Source organism: Hemitrygon akajei, chromosome 3 (assembly GCF_048418815.1).
Source record: "Hemitrygon akajei chromosome 3, sHemAka1.3, whole genome shotgun sequence".
Classification (NCBI taxonomy): Eukaryota; Metazoa; Chordata; class Chondrichthyes; order Myliobatiformes; family Dasyatidae; genus Hemitrygon; species Hemitrygon akajei.
In genome coordinates, this window is record NC_133126.1 from 172,841,962 (window position 1) to 172,859,768 (window position 17,807).

General features: G+C 41.9%; 1 protein-coding gene across 3 annotated transcripts in view; it reads left to right on the forward strand.

Moving 5' to 3' along the window:
* Window positions 1-17,807, forward strand: part of sphkap (SPHK1 interactor, AKAP domain containing) — a 139,644-nt gene that overhangs the window by 79,863 nt on the left and 41,974 nt on the right. For all 3 annotated transcript variants that reach the window (XM_073041348.1, XM_073041347.1, XM_073041349.1), the window contains exon 6: window positions 14,681-15,002. In XM_073041348.1, coding sequence (XP_072897449.1) covers window positions 14,681-15,002 — 322 coding nt within the window. The remainder of the gene's footprint in view (window positions 1-14,680; window positions 15,003-17,807) is intronic.

The window sequence follows — 17,807 nt, forward strand, 5'->3', positions numbered from 1 at the left end:
CCCTTGGATCCCATGCCTCCTTATTTTCTCAATAAGCCTTGCATGGGGTACCTTATCAAATGCCTTGCTGAAATCCATATACACTACATCTACTGCTCTTCCTTCATCAATGTGTTTAGTCACATCCTCAAAAAATTCAATCAGGCTCGTAAGGCACGACTGCCCTTGACAAAGTCATGTTGACTATTCCTAATCATATTATACCTCTCCAAATGTTCATAAATCCTGCCTCTCAGGATCTTCTCCATCAACTTACCAGCCACTGAAGTAAGACTCACTGGCCTATAACTTCCTGTACTATCTCTACTCCCTTTCTTGAATAAAGGAACAACATCCACAACCCTCCAATCCTCTGGAACCTCTCCCATTCCCATTGATGATGCAAAGATCATCACCAAAGGCTCAGCAATCTCCTCCCTCGCCTCCCACAGTAGCCTGGGGTACATCTCATTCGGTCCCGGTGACTTATCCAACTTGATGTTTTCCAAAAGCTCCAGCACATCCTCTTTCTTAATATCTACATGCTCAAGCTTTTCAGCCTTCTGCGAGTCATCTCTACAATCACCAAGATCCTTTTCCATAGTGAATACTGAAGTGAAGTATTCATTAAGTACCTCTGCTATTTCCTCTGGTGCCATACACACTTTCCCACTGTCACATTTGGTAGGTCCTATTCTTTCATGTCTTATCCTCTTGCTCTTCACATACTTGTAGAATGCCTTGGGGTTTTCCTTAATCCTGCCTGCCAAGGCCTTCTCATGGCCCCTTCTGGCTCTCCTAATTTCCTTCTTAAACTCCTTCCTATTAACCTTATAATCTTCTAGATCTCTAATATTACCTAGCTCTCTGAACCTTGTGTAAGCTTTTCTTTTCTTCTTGGCTAGATTTATTACAGCCTTTGTACACCACAATTCCTGTACACTACCATAACTTCCTTGTCTCAAGGGAACATACCTGCGCAGAACTCCACACAAATATCCCCTGAACATTTGCCACATTTCTTCCATACATTTCCCTGAGAACATCTGTTTCGAATTTAAGCTTCCAATTTCCTGCCTGATAGCCTCATAATTCCCCTTACTCCAATTAAATGCTTTTCTAACTTGTCTGTTCCTATCTCTCTCCTATGCTATTGTAAAGGAGATAGAAATATGATCACTATCTCCATAATGCTCTCCCACTGAGAGATCTGACACCTGATCAGGTTCATTTCCCAATACCAAATCAAGTACAACCTCTCCTCTTGTCAGCTTATCTACATATTGTGTCAAGAAACCTTCTTGAAAACACCTAACAAATCCCACCCCATCTAAACCCCTTGCTCTAAGGAGATGCCAATCAATATTTGGGAAACTAAAATCTCCCATCACTACAACTCTGTTATTATTACACCTTTCCAGGATCGGTTTCCCTATCTGCTCCTCAATATCCCTGTTACTCTTGGGTGACCTATAAAAAACACCCAGTAAAGTTATTGACCCCTTCCTGTTCCTAATCTCCAACCACAGAGACTCTGTAGACAATCCCTCCATAGCATCCACCTTTTCTGCAGCCGTGACACTATCTCTGATCATCAGAGCCACGCCCCCACCTCTTTGGCCTCCCTCCCTGTCCTTTCTGAAACATCTAAAACCCAGCACTTGAAGTAACCATTCCTGTCCATGAGTCATCCAACTCTCTGTAATGGCCACCACATCATAGCTCCAAGTACTGATCCACACTTAAGCTCATCCGTTTTGTTCACAACACTCCTTGCATTAAAATAAACACATTTCAAACTTTCGGTCTGAGCACATCCCTTCTCTACCACCTGCCTATCCTCCCTCTTGCACTGTCTACAAGCTTTCTCTATTTGTGAGCCAACCTCCTCTTCCCCAGTCTCTTCATTTCGGTTCCCTCCCCCCAACAATTCTAGTTTAAACTCTCCCCAGTAGCCTTAGCAAACCTCCCCGCCAGGATATTGGTCCCCCTGCGATTCAAGTGCAACCTGTCCTTTTTGTACAGGTTACACCTGCCCTAAAAGAGGTCCCAATGATCCAGAAATCTGAAACCCGGCCCCCTGCTACAACCCTTCAGCCACGCATTTATCCTCCACCTCATTCTATTCCTATTCTCACTGTTGTGTGGCACAGGCAGTAATCCCAAGATAACTACCTTTGCAGTCCTGCTTCTCAACTTCTTTCCTAACTCCCTGTAGTCTGTTGTCAGAACCTCCTCCCTTTTCCTACCTATGTCGTTGGGACCAATATGTACCACGACCTCTGGCTGTTCTCCTTTCCACTGCAGGATACCTTGGAATGATCTGAAACATCCCAGACCCTGGCACCTGGGAGGCAAACGACCATCCACATTTCTTTCCTGTGGTCATAGAACTGCCTGTCTGACCCCCTAACTATAGAGTCCCTTATTACTACTGCCTTCCTCTTCCTTTCCCTACCCTTCTGAGCCACAGGGTCAGACTCTGTGCCAGAGGCATGGCCACTGTTGCTTCCCCCAGGTAGGCTGTCACCCCCAACAGTACTCAAACAGGAGTACTTATGGTCAAGGGGTTCAGCCACAGAGGTACTCTCTAGTACCTGACTCTTCCCTTTCCCCCTCCTGACTGTGACCCACTTGTCTGTCTCCCGTGGCCCTGGTGTGACCACCTGCCTGTAACTCCTTTCTGTCACCTCCTCGTTCTCCCTGACCAGGTGAAGGTCATCGAGCTGCATCTCCAGTTCCCTAACTTGGTCTCTTAGGAGCTGCAGCTCAACACACCAGGTGCAGATATGGCTGTCCAGGAGGCTGGAAGACTCCAGGACCTCCCACATCTGACACTGAGCACAGAAAACTGGCCTCACACACGTACTTCCTCCTTTCCGCAAGAAACACAGGTAAACCTACCTCACCTTGCCCTGTTAGCGCCTAAGCCCGTTGAGCCAAAGCCCTATCACTCTGCTACCTCTCACTCCACTGCCCGCTCCGAGTGCTGCCCACTGGATATGGCGGTCTTCTTTTTAAACCTTTTGCACTCTACTGGCTGACGTCACGTGCCTACGCAGTCTTGCCTCTCTTTTACCCCGAGTAGTTAAACTGCCTTCGCTCCTGAAATCAGCCGTTCACTCACAGCCTTCTTTCTCCAAATGCATGCTTTAGATATTTAGACCATAAGATTTATAGGAGAAGAAGCAGGCCATTCGGCCCATCAAGTCTGCTCCACCATTCAATCATGGGCTGATCTAACTATTCCAGTCATCCCCACTCCCCTGCTTTCTCACCATACCCTTTGATGCCTGGCTAATCAAGAACCTTCCATATATGTCTTAAATGCACCCAATGACTTGGCCTCCACAGCCGCTCATGGCAACAAATTCCACAGATTTACCATCCTCTGTCTAAAGTAATTTCTCCACATCTCTGTTCTAAATGGACATCCTTCAATCCTGAAGTTGTGCCCACTTGTCCTAGACACCATTACCATATCTAATCTGTTCAGGCCTTTTAACATTTGGAATATTTCTATGAGATCCCCCCCTCATTCTCCTGAACTCCAGGGAATACAGCCCAAGAGCTGCCAGACGTTCCTCATATGGTAACCCTTTCATTTCTGTAATCATTCCCGTGAATCTTCTCTGAACCCTCTACAATGTCAGTATATCCTTTCAAAATAAGGAGCCCAAAACTGCACATAATACTCCAAGTGTGTTCTCACGAGTGCCTTATAGAGACTCAACATCACATCGCTGCTCTTATATTCTATATCTCTAGAAACGAATGCCAACATCGCATTCACCTTCTTCACCACCAACTCAACCTGGTTAACCTTTAGTGTATCCTGTACAAGGACCCCCAAGTCCCTTTGCATCTCTGCATTTTGAATTCTCTCCCCATCTAAATAATAGTCTTCCCATTTATTTCTTCCACCAAAGCGCATGACCATACACTTTCTAACATTGTACTTCATTTGTCACTTCTTTGCCCATTCACCTAAACCATTAAGTCTCTCTGCAGGCTCTCTGTTTCCTCACGCTAGCTGCTCCTCCACCTATCTTTGTATCATCGGCAAATTTAGCCACAAAGTCATTAATCCCATAGTCTAAATCAATGACATACGTTGTAAAAAACAGCGGTCCCAACAGTGCAGTTACCTGTGGAACTCCACTAGTAACCGGCAGCCAGCCAGAATAGGATCCCTTTATTCCCACTCTCCGTTTTCTGCCAATCAGTCAATGCTCCACCCAAGCTAGTAACTCCCCAGTAATTCCATGGGCTCTTGTCTAGCTAAGCAGCCTCATCTGCTGCACCTTGTCAAAGGTCTTCTGAAAATCCAAGTACACCATGTCTGTTGCATCTCCTTTGTCTACCCTGCTTGTAATTTCCTCAAAAAATTGCAGTAGGTTTGTCAGGCAGGATTTTCCTTTCAGGAAACCATGCTGGCTTTGACTTATCTTGTCGTGTACCTCCAGGTACTCCATAACCTCATCCCTAACAATCGATTCCAACAACTTCCCAACCACTGATATCAGGTTAATGTATCTATAGTTTCCTTCCTGCTGCCTCCCACCCTTCTTAAATAGTGGAGTAACATTTGCAATTTTCCAGTCATCCAGTACAATGCCAGCATCTATTGATTCTTGAAAGATCATCGTTAATTCCTCTGCAATCTCTCCAGCTACTTCCTTCAGAACCCAAGGGTGCACTCCATCAGGTCCAGGAGATTTATCCACCCTCAGACCATTAAGTTTCCTGAGCACCTTCTCAGTCGTAATTTTCACTGCACAAACTTCACTTCCCTGACACTCTTGAATGTCCGGTATACTGCAGACATCTTCCACTGTAAAGACTGATGAAAAATATGCATTCAGTTCCTCTGCCATCTCTGCGTCGCTCATTACAGTATCTCCAACATAATTTTCTATTGGTCCTATATATACCCTCAACTCTCTTTTACCCTTTATATACTTAAAAAGACTTTTAGTATCTTCTTTGATATTAGTCACCAGCTTTATTTCATAATTCATCCTTTCTTTCTTAATGACCTTCTTAGTTTCCTTTGCAAGTTTTTAAAAGCTTCCCAGTTGTCTATATTCCAACTAACTTTGGATTCCTTGCTTGCCCTCTCTCTTGCTTTTACCTTGGCTCTGACTTCATTTGTCAGCCACAGTAGTGTCCTTCTTCCATTCAAAAATTTCTTCTTATTTGGAATATATCTGTCTTACACTTCCCTCAATTTTCACAGAAACTCCAGCCATTGCTGCTCTGCTTTCCTTCTTGCTAGTGTCTCTTTCCAGTCAACCTTGGCCAGTTCCCCTCTTATGCCATTGTAATTTATTTTATTCCACTGAAATACCGACACAATGGAATTGAGTTTCTCCTTCTCAAATCTCAAAGTGAACTCAATCATATTGTGATCACTGTTCCTCAAGTGTTCCTTAACCTTAAGCTCTCTTATCACCTCCAGATCATTGCACAACACCCAATCTAACACAGCTGATACCCCAGTGGGCTCAACAACAAGCTGTTCTAAAAAGCTGTCCCTTAGACATTCTACAAATTCTCTCTCTTGAGGTCCAGTACTGACCTAGTTTTCCCAATCCACTTTCATGTTAAAATCCCCAACTATTATCATGACATTGCCTTTCTGACACACCTTTTCTATCTCTTGCTGTAATTTGTAATCCACATCCCAGCTGCTGTTTGGAGGCCTGTTTACAACTGCCATTAGGGTCCTTTTACCCTTGCCATTTCTCAACTCAACCCATAGAGACTCTATACCTTCCAATCCTATGTCATCTCTTTCCAATGATTTAATAATATTTCTTATACATAGGGCCACACTACCCCCTCTGCCTACTAATCTACCTTTCCAATACATTGTATATCCTTGGACATTCAGCTCCCAATGGCAGCCATCCTTTAGCCAAGTTTCAGAGATGGCCACAATGTCATACTTGCCAATCTGTAGCTGAATTTCAAGTTCGTCCATTTTATTTCTTAGGATACATGCATTCAAATATAACACTTTCAGTCCAGTATTTGTTGCTGGACCACTCTGCCTCAGACCACTCCGTTGATGGCACTCCGTGAGGCAGAGTCTCCCTTTTACGCCTGAACCTTCCCTGCTCCTCAACTCACGATTGGTGCTCCGGTTATAGCCGAGTTCCCGTGAAGCTTTCCCCGTTTAAACTTCGCTGCCAGACCTGTGCACCACAACCTTGGGAAAAGATCCTGTCTGTCTACTCTATCTGTGCCTCTCATAACCTCTATCATATCTCTCCTCAGCCTCCACCACTCCAGAGAAAACAATCCAAGTTTGTCCAACCTTTCATTATAGCACATGCCCTCAGATCCAGGCACCTCATCTGCACCCTCTCCAGAGCCTCATCTTCCTTCCTATGGTGGAGTGACCAAAAACTGTATGTAACATGCCAGATGTGGCCTGACTAGAATTATATAAAGCTGCTCCATAACTTCCTGACTTTTGGATTCAGTGCCTTGGCTAATGAAGGGAAGCGTGCCATGTGCCTTCTTAATCACATCATCAGTCTGTGTAGCTATTTTCAGGGAGCTATAAACTTGGATCTCCAGATCCCCCTGCTCATCAGTACTGTTAAGGGCCTTGCATTTGACCTACCAAAATACCACACTATATATTTGGCTGTTTTAAACGCTAGCTGCCATTTCTCCATCCACGTCTACAACTGATCCACATCCCGTTGAATTCATGGCCAGTTTTCTACACTATCCACAACACCACCCATCCTTGTATCAGCCACAAACTTACTAACCCACCCACATTTTAATCCAGATCATTTATATATATGATGAATAGCAGAGGTCCCAGTTCAGATTCTTGTGCAAAACCACTAATCATAGACCAGCAGCTAGAATAAGTCCCTTAGACAACCACCTTCTATAGGCAAGCCACTTCTCAATCCAAACAGCCAACCCCACCATTGATGCCATGCATCTTAATCTTCCGGATGAGCCTCGCATGAGGGACCTTGACAAATGCCTTACTAAAATTCATGTAGACAGTATCCACAGCTCTATTTTCATCAATCACTCTTGCTACCTCGCCAAAAAACTCAATCAAGTTGGTAAGTCACAACTTGTCCCACACAAAGCCATGCTGGCTCTCCCTAATTAGGCCATGGTTTTCCAAATACTCATAAATCATATCCCTAAGAAATCTCTCCAGTAACTTCCTTTTCCAAGAATAAACCTAGTTCCCTTCTTGAACAATGGAACAACATTGGCTACTCACCAGTCCCCCAGGACCTCACCTATAGCTAGAGAGGACACAATGATAGTGGTCGAGGTCCAGCAATCTCTTCACTTGCCTCTCTCAATAACCTGGCGTATATCACATCAGGACCTAGGGACTTATCCACCTTAATGTTCTTTAATAGAGCATTAATAGAGCATAATAGAGCTTTGACCAACAGCCAGTCCAGATATTGGAAGTTTGGAGAGAACGGGACTTCAATCAGGTCCACTAGCCAAAGATCAAAGGCAGCACAATCAGGTCATGGCAGTGCAATACAGCTTTGACCAGCAGCCAATCAGCATTTGGGAATTGACTAGCAAGGGCAAATAAAAGGAAGACAGTGGCAAGCGCAGCGGCCATCTTCTGTGTGGTCATAGAGTTGTGATCTTGAGGTTTAGCTCTTCAAGGATTCAGTGAAGAGTGGCTTCAATGATAGAAAGCAAAGGAAAGAAATGCTCAAGTTTTTCTCATTCTCCTTACATCTGCTCAGCAAGAGACAGTAGAGATGATAGGCAGGATAGTGAAATGCTCCTTTTGTGATACGTGGGAAGGCAGGGAGACCTCCAATGTCCTTGATGACTACAACTGCGAGAAGTACATCTAGCTGCAGATTCTAACAAACTGCATTAAGGAGTGGAGATGGAACTGAATGAACTTCTGATCATTCTAAAAGCAGAAGGGGTGATAGATAGGACATATAGAGAGACAGTTACACCCATAATGCAAGATAAAGGAAACTGGGTGACAGGCAGGAAGGGGAATGGGATTAAGGAGCCAGTGCAGAGTACTCCCGTGGCCATCCCCCACAAGAACAGGTATATCACTTTGGCTACTGTCGGGGAGAATGAACTAATGGAGGAGAGTCACAGTGGTGGAGTCCCTGGCATTGAGTCTGCCTCTGAGAAAGGAAGAGGGGAGAAGAGGCAAGTATGGTGATAGGGGATTTGTTAGGGGAACAGACAGAAGGTCTGTGGGTGAGAACGAGATTCCCAGATGGTATGTTGCCAGGGCCTGGGATGTCTTGGATCAGGTCCTCAGCATTCTTAAGTGGGATGGTAAACAGCCAGAGGTCATGGTCCTTGTGGGTACCAATGACGTGGGTGGGACAAGTGACGAGGTTCTGCATAGGGAGTTAGGGAGTTCAGGGAATTAGGTGTTCAGGGTTGTGATCTCAGGATTGCTACCCATACCACGTGCTATTGAGGTCTGACCTAGGAAGATTATACAGATTAATACATGGCTAAGTAGTTGGTGTAGGAGAAAGAGGCATTTTTGGATCATTGATCTTTCTTCCAGGAAAGGTGAGACCTGTACAGAAGGAACGGTTTGCATTGAACTGGAGGGGGTTCTAATATCCTAGCGGGAATGTTTGTTAATGCAGCACGGTGAGGTTTAAACTAGAGCAGCAGGGGATAGAGACTAGAGTGCCTGAACAGTAGTGAAGGTTTGGAGAGGCAGATGTTGGTAAGACATCAGAGAAAGTTAGGAATCAAAATGTTGAGCATGGTGCGACAAAATCGAAAAGAGTGAATACAGGACTGAAGGTGTTATATCTGAATGGATGCAGTATATGGAATAAGGTAGATAAACTTGTAGCACAGTTGCAGATTGGCTGGTATAATGTTGTAGGCAACACTGAATCATGGCTGAAAGTTTATAGCTGGAAGCTTCACGTCCAAGGATACACATTGTATCGAAAGGATAGGCAGGAAGGCAGAGAGGGTGGTGTTGCTCTGTTGATAAAACATCAAATCAAATCATTAGAAAGAAGTGACATACGATCAGAAGGTGTTGAATTATTGTGGATAGAGCTAAGACCCTGATGGGAGTTGTATAGAGACGCCCAAACAATAGTAAGGAATGTAGTCTACAAATTACAACAGGAGATAGAAAATTCATGCCAGAAGGGCAATGTTAGAATAGTCATGGGGGACTTCAATTTGCAGGTAGATTGGAAAAATCAGGTTGGTGCTGGGTTCCAGGAAGGGGAATTTCATGAGTGCCTACAAAGTGGATTTGTAGAGCAGCACATGGTTCATCCCACCAGAAGATCAACTGTTCAGGATTGGGTGTTGTGCAATGAACCAGAATTGATTAGAGACCTTAAGGTAAAAGAACCCTTTGGAGCAAGTGATCATATGATCAAGTTCACCCTGATATTTGAGGAGCTTAAGTGAGATGTATTTGTATTACAGTGGAGTAAAGGGAATTACAGAGCACATGAGAGGAGTTGGTCAGAATTGATTGAAAAAGAACAATGGCAGGGATGATAGCAAAGCAGCAATGGCTGGAATTTCTGGAAACCATTCAGAAGGCACAGGATATATACATCCCAAAAAGGAAAAAAGTATTCTAAAAGAAAGATGACACAACCATGACTAACAAGAGAATTCAAAGCCAACATAAAAGCCAAAGAGAGGGCAAAATTAGTGGGAAGTTGGAGGATTGGGAAGCTTTCAAATATCAACAGAAGGCAAATAAAAATGTATTTAAGAAGGTAAAAATGGAATATGAACGTAAGCTAGCCAATAATATTAAAGAAGATATCAAAAGTTTCTTCAGATACATAAAGAGAAAGCGAGAGTGGATATCGGACTGTTAGAAAACAATCCTAGAGAGGTGGTAATGGATGGGGGGGGGGGGGGCAACACAATGGCAGACAAACTGAATAAGTGTTTTGCATCAGTCTTCACTGTGGAAGACTCTAACAGTATGGTGGAAGTTCCAGGTGTCAGGGGCATGAAGTGTGTGAAGAGTTTAGGAGATCTAGGCCTCATATGGAGCCAGTGATCATTAATGGAGAATGTGTGGAGCAGGTTAAGACCTACAAGTATCTGGGAGTACAGTTAGACGAGAAGCTAGACTGGACTGCCAACACAGATGCCTTGTGCAGGAAGGCACAGAGTCGACTGTACTTCCTTAGAAGGTTGGCGTCATTCAATGTCTGTAGTGAGATGCTGAAGATGTTCTATAGGTCAGTTGTGGAGAGCGCCTTCTTCTTTGTGGTGGCATGTTGGGGAGGAAGCATTAAGAAGAGGGACGCCTCACGTCTTAATAAGCTGGTAAGGAAGGCGGGCTCTGTCGTGGGCAAAGTACTGGAGAGTTTAACATCAGTAGCTGAGCGAAGGGCGCTGAGTAGGCTACGGTCAATTATGGATAACTCTGAACATCCTCTACATAGCACCATCCAGAGACAGAGAAGCAGTTTCAGCGACAGATTACTATCGATGCAATGCTCCTCAGACAGGATGAAGAGGTCAATACTCCCCAATGCCATTAGGCTTTACAATTCTACCGCCAGGACTTAAGAACTTTTTAAAAGCTATTATTAATGCTTTTTGAGATAGTGATTTAGATGCATATCATATTTTTTTACTGAGTTAAGTATTGTATGTAATTAGTTTTGCTACAACAAGTGTATGGGACATTGGAAAAAAGTTGAATTTCCCCATGGGGATGAATAAAGTATCTATCTATCTATCTATCTATCTATCTATCTATCTAAGTTACCATTACTAGAGAGAAGGTTCTTGGGAAACTGAAAGATCTGAAGGTAGTTAAGTCACTTGGACCAGATAGTGTACACCCCAGAGTTCTGAAAGAAGTGGCTGAAGAGATCTAGATTCTGGAATGGTCAATCCACTCTTCAAGAAGGGAGCGAAGCAGAAGAAAGAAAACAATAAACTAATTAGTCAGAAGTCACTGGTTAGGAAAATGCTGAAGTCAATTATTAAGAATGAGGTCTCAGGATAATTGGAGGCACATGATAAAATAGGCCATAGTCAACAGAGTTCCCTCAAGGAAACATCTTGCTTGACAAATCTGTTGGAATTCTTTGAAAAAAATAACAAGCAGGATAGACAAAGGAGAATCAGTTGATGTTATCTACTTGGATTTTCAGAAGGCCTTTATCAAGATGCCACACATGAGACTGCTTAACAATCTACGACCCTAAGGTATTGCAGGAAAGTGTCTAACATGGATAAAGCAGTGGCTGACTGGCAGGAGACAAGGATTGGGAATAAAGCGAGCCTTTTCTGACTGGCTGCCAGTGACTAGTGGTCTTCCACAGCAGACTGTGTTGGAAACAATTCTTTTTACGTTAGTTGACAATAATTTAGATGATGGAATTAATGGCTTTGTTGAGAAATTTTCAGACAATAGAAAGATGGTTGGGGGGGGTAGGAAGCAGAGAATGTACAGAAGACAGATTAGCAGAATGCATAAAGAAATGGCAGACAGAATACAGTGTTGGGAAGTGTATGGTCATGCACTTTGGTAGAAGAAATGAAAGGGTTGACTATTTTCTAAGTGAACAGAAAATATAAAAAACTGAGGTGCAAAGGGACTTGGGAGTCCTCATGCAGGATTCACTAAATGTTAATTTGTAGGTTGAGTCTGTGGTGAGGAAGGCAAATGCAATGTTAGCTTTCATTTCAAGAGGACGAGAATATAAAAGCAAGGATGTAATGTTGAGACTTTATAAAGCACTGATGAGGCCTCACTTGGAGTACTGTGAGCAGTTTTGGGCCCCTTATCTTAGAAAGGATGTGCTGAAACTGGAGAAGGTTCATGAAAATGATTCCAGGATTGAACTGCTTGTCATATGAAGAGTGTTCGATGGCTCTGGGCCTATATTCATAAGAATTGAGAAAATTGAGGAGAGACTTCATTGAAACCTATCGAATGGTGAAAGGCCTTGATACAGTAGATGTAGAGAGGATGCTTCCTATAGTGGGGGAGTCTAAGAGCAGAGGACACAGCCTCAGAATAGAGGAATGTCCTTTTAGAACAGAGATGAGGAGAAATTTCTTTATCCAGAGAGTGGTGAATCTATGACATTATTTGCTGCAGGCAGCTGTGAATGTCAAGTCTTTATGTATATTTAAGGCAGAGGTTAATAGATTCTTAATTGGTTTGGGCATGAAAGGATACAGGGAGAAGACAGGAGATTGCGGTTGAGAGGAAAATTGATTCAGCCATGATGAAATGGTGGAGCAGACTCAATGATCCAAATGGTCTAATTCTGCTCCTATATCTTATGGCCTTAAGAGACACAGGATTACCTCCTCCTTTATTTCAAAATGCCGTAGCCTATTAATACTGATCTCCCTATCCTCCACGTCCTTTTCGGAAAATACTGATGTAAGTACTCATTAAGGACCTCACCCACATCCTTTACATTCAAGCAAATGTTCATCCCATTATCCTTAATTGGTCTCACCCTTTCCCTTGTTTTTCTCCTGCTCCTGTTGTATGTGTAGAATGTCTTGTGATTCTCTTTAATCCTACTTGCCAGGGAATTTTCATGGCCTCTTCCAGCTTTCCTAATTCCCTTGATAATAACCCTATTGATTTTACACCTTTTTGCCTGGCTTTTGGTAGTACAATTCCACCAGAATGACTGCACCCTTCCTATGTCTGAGTTCTACCCATATAGACACTGTGCACGAACCTTCCATTATGTTTCCTCTTAATGCAAATAAATAATCATCACATCAATGGCAATTGCCCAAGCATCCCACAAGTAAACTTCACTGAAGGAGAACAAACTATCCTGCAAGTACTTTTTGAAGTAAATGTTTGTGAAGAGCTGTTAGAAAAAGTGGTGACCACAGGAGAAATAAATCACTGTAACAAGTATTGACCTTAAGTTAGTCCTAAACATTAATTTTACTTTTAATATAAATTAGCCTCTTAGCTCTGCTCGGACAAAGTCATGAATACTCACTAAGTACTGCTCATGTGTGATATTTTTTATTAACTTCCTTTCCAAAACAACTGTATTCACATAAGAGGGCTCAGCTTGCTGAGTACACCAAACAGCTAGCTGTGTGTTTTGCCTATTATAGGCTATCCAATGCCTTTTCATATTTTTTTCCATTTTAATTAGTGTCCTGGGAGTTTCAGGCTTTAATTAACTAAAAATGTATAAATTCCATTACTATTCCTCATAGTTCATTATATTTTTAATTAGTTAGGCAATGTTGTTTTTTTGAGATTCTGAATCATTGGGACAGGCAGTATATATTCTTTATTACAGTAGTTGTGAGCTATTTATTGGTCAAACTAATGAAATGAAGTTTTAAAATAAGAAGATTTGACATAGTTTTTTCTGCTACATTAATACTAACTCCAATCGATAATGTGATAGATGTTGTAAAATTATGGTCAATGGAACAGAAGGGTAATCAAAGAATGATGTAATTATAATATTATAAAAATATTCAAAACATATTTCATTACACAGCCAGATATCAGGTTTATAGCATTTCAATTTGAAAAGGTACCCAGAAATGAGTTTAGCATCTTCAATAAAAGCTGAGACATTGTAAATATTAAACAGAACTGTGTTAGGAAAATGAGCTCCAAATGAGACTAAAATTCATCAACCTTTACAAGTGTGATAGTGACCTTTATTCCAGAGTCTCTTGTTATGTGTGATGAGAAAACCAGTTGGAGATGGGGTCCAGAGTTGACCCCCCTGTGAATTATGCTGCTCTCTCTCCAACATTACACCAGCAACTACTTCAACCTAAGCTAAACTGAAGTGAACTTTCATTATCTCTTAAGACTATTCATTTACCCCTAGACTTTGGAAGAGCTTGGTTTTTGATTCCTTTTACCACACACACACACACACATATATATAATTGCTAACATGTAATATATACATATTTGCATTTTATTTTTGTACTGTATTACTTAGTTTGCTAATAAACTTAATTAGTTACTAGTAATTACAGACTCCAACGTGTATTCCATTTCTGCTGGTTTGTTAACCCAGTTACGGGGTACATAACACTCTCAAGTTAGGACAGTCTATTCTTACCGATCTGCTCTATCGGCAACATATTGTCTGAATTATCCAGGTTTGTTTACACACAAGGTAGAAAGAAGAGTGTCACAGTTACTCCTTCCAATCAGCCTCCTTATTGAAGAGCAGCTTTTCCTGAGATCTTGCCCTAGAACCCAAAGTGAATCCTGTATGCCTATCTGCCACAGCCACCTTAGCATCCAGAACACTGAGAATAGATATAGCAAAACTTTTCATGTTAGAATTTCCTCCTGCCTACAACACCCCTGCAGGCAGACTTTCTACCTCAGAGGGACAAGCCTTTCTGATACATGGTCAGTTACCCTGGTCTGTTGTTCTGATTCTAACTGACTTGCACAATGGCCACATCACTAACCCCTTGAAATGTAACGCTGCATGTTTCAATCCCACAGAAGGATAACTGGTGCCCTAAAACACAAAGATAAAACTCAAAATAAACCTGCAACGCTGTCACACCATGTTAGGTAACTCCATTAAATGGCTCGTGTTAACTTTGCTCTTGAAATTGCCATATGTATTTGACATTGACATTTCTTCAAAGCTCCTTTACAAATTGAATACTTTTAATTTTTAAATTGTTAATTTATTTTAAGGTTCAAAAAGATGAATCCACCAAATATTTGGAAGATGAGTCTGTCCCACATCCTGCACAGTGCACAAGACCCCCAGATGTTTGTTTGGTTCAATCAGCCAGGAGGTGCCGAAAGAATGACATGGCCTGTATTATATATGAAATCAACAAATGCATGATTGGCCTGAATTATTTCAAAGGAAGGAAAAAAGATCATGTCAGCACCGCCAATTGGAAATCAGAGGAGGAGACTAATTATTCAGGTTCATCCATCGAGGAGGACTTCCTCACTGCCTCTGAACAATTGAATGATGAGCAAGATGAAGCCAACAATAATCTAAGAGGTAGGTTCATGGATAGCAGAGGTAAGTTTTTTTTTACACAGAGAGTGAGGGGTGCATGGAACCAGCTGACAGGGTTGGTGATTGAGGCAGATATACTAGGGGCATTTAATGGTTGATAGAATAAAGGAGAGTTATGTAGAGGGAAAGGTTATTTGAACTTAGATCATTTAAGTACTTGACACAACATTGTGGGCTGAAGAGCTTGTACTGTGCTGTAATGTTCTATGTCCTTATTTCTGTTAATTGTTTGTCAGAAAATACATTAATAATGTTTCCAACACATTGAACTTTCTTAGGAGAATAAAATCAACAGTGGGCAAAATCAAAATGGCATGTGTACCTAACAAACAAAAGAAAACCTGCAGTTGCTGGAAATCTAAGCAACACATACAAAATGCCGGAGGGACTCAACAGGCCAGGCAGCATGTATAGAAAAAAATTACAGTCGACGTTTCCGGCTGAAATACTGTTTTTCCGGGATGTTCCCTGGCCTGCTGAGTTCCGCCAGCATTTTGTCTATGTTGCCATGTACCTAACAATGTTATTGTGCATTCTGTCCATAAACATTGTGCTACAAAAAAGAATTCCTGTACACAACTGTAAAGCTTGTTTCTCAAGTCAAGCAATCTGACTGATGGTCAGGCAAGCCGAATCCTCCATTTCTTATAACTCTATTGATTAATGTTAGGTTGAAATCCTTGAAATCTAACTAGGTTTCAGGGAGCTTAATTATTAGTTGGATCTATGATTAGTAGGGAATCTGAATGGTGCAATTCAAATGTCATTAAGATATAAGATATAGGAGCAGAATAAGGCCATTTAACCCATCAAGTCTGCTCCGCCATTTCATCATGGCTGATCCAATTTTCCTCTCAGTCCCAATCTCTTGCCTTCTCCCTGTATCCCTTCATGCCCTGACCAATCAAGAATCTACCAGCCTATGCCTTAAATATGCTTAAAGAAGGGACCTTCACAGCTGCCTGTGGTAAAGAATTCCACAGATTCACCACTAATGAAATTCCTCCTAATCTTCATTCTAAAAGGATGCCCCTCTATTCTGAGGCTGTGTCCTAAGCTCTTAGACTCTCCCACCACAGGAAACATCTCTCCATATCTACTCTATCAAGGCCTTTCACCATTCAATAGGTTTCAATGCAGTCTCCCCTCATTCTTCTGAATTCTAGTGAATACAAGGCCTAGAGCCATCAAATGACAAGCTATTCAATCTTGGAATCATTTTCATGAACCTCCTTTCAACACATCCTTTCTAAGAGATGGGGCTCAAACCTGCTTAAAATAGTCCAGGTGAGGCCTCACCCAGTGCTTTATAAATCTCAACATTACATCCTTGCTTTTATATTCTAGTCCTCTTGAAATGAATGCTAACATTGAATTTCCCTTCCTCACCACAGACTCAATCTACAAATTAACCTTTGGGAATCCTGCACAAGGATTCCCAAGTCCCTTTGCATCTCAGTTTTTTTTTGCATTTTCTCTTCATTTAGAAAATAGTTAACCCTTTCATTTCTTCTACCAAAGTGCATGACGATACACTTCCTGACACTATATTCCATCTGCCACTTATTTGTGCATGCTCTTAATCAATCTAAGTCCTTTTGTAGCCTCTCTACTTCCTCCAAACTACCTGCCCGTCCACCTATCTTCATATTGTCTGAACACTTTGCAACAAAGCCATCAATTCCTTCATCCAGATCATTGACATATCATGTAAAAAGAATTGGTCCCAACACGGACCCCTGTGGAACACAACTGGTCACTGGCAGCTGACCAGAAAAGTCTCCCTTTATTCCCACTCTTTGCCACCTACCGATCAGCCATTGCCTTATCCATGCTGGAGTCTTTCCTGTAATACCATAGGCTTGGAACTTGTTAAGCAGCCTCATGTGTGGCACCTTGTCAAAGGCCTTCTAAATATCCAAGTACACAACATCAACCGATTCTCCTTTGTCTATCCTGCTTTTTATTTCTTCAAAGAATTCCAACAGATGTGTCAGGTAGGTTTTCCCCTTGGGGAAACAATGCTGATTACACCTTATTTTATCATGTCCTTCCAAATATCCTGAAACCTCATCCTTAATAATTGACTCCAACATCTTCCCAACACTGAGATCAGACTAACTAGCCAATTGTTTCCTTCCTTCTGCCTCTCTCCCTTTTTGAAGAGTGGAGTGACATTTGCAATTTTCCAGTCCTCTGGAACCATTCCAGAATCTAGTGATTCTTGTAAGTTCATTACCTATGCCTCCACAATCTCTTAACCATCTCTTTCAAAACTCTGGGGTGTACACCATCTGGTCCAGGTGACTTATCTACCTTCAGACCTTTTAGTTTCCCAAGAGGTTTCTCTCTAATTATGGTAACTTCACACACTTCATGATTCCTGACACCTGGAACTGTCCTCCACAGTGAAGACTGATGCAAAATACTTATTCAGTTGATCTGCTATTTCCTTGTCCCCATTAATACCTCTCCAGCATTGTTTTTCTACGGTCCAATATCCATTCTTGCCTTATGTGTCTGAAGAAACTTTTAGTAACCTCTTTAATATTATTGGTTAGCTTACACTTGTTTTCCATCTTTACCTTCTTAAGAACTTTTTTAGTTACCTTCTATTGATTTTTAAAAGCCTCCTACTAATTTTTGCTTTATTACATGCCCTCTCTTTCACTTTTATGTTGACTTTGATTTCTCTTGTTAGCCATGGTTGTGTCATCTTTCCTTTGCAATACTTGTTTCTCTTTGAGATGTACATATCCTGTGCCTTCTAAATTGCTTCCAGAAATT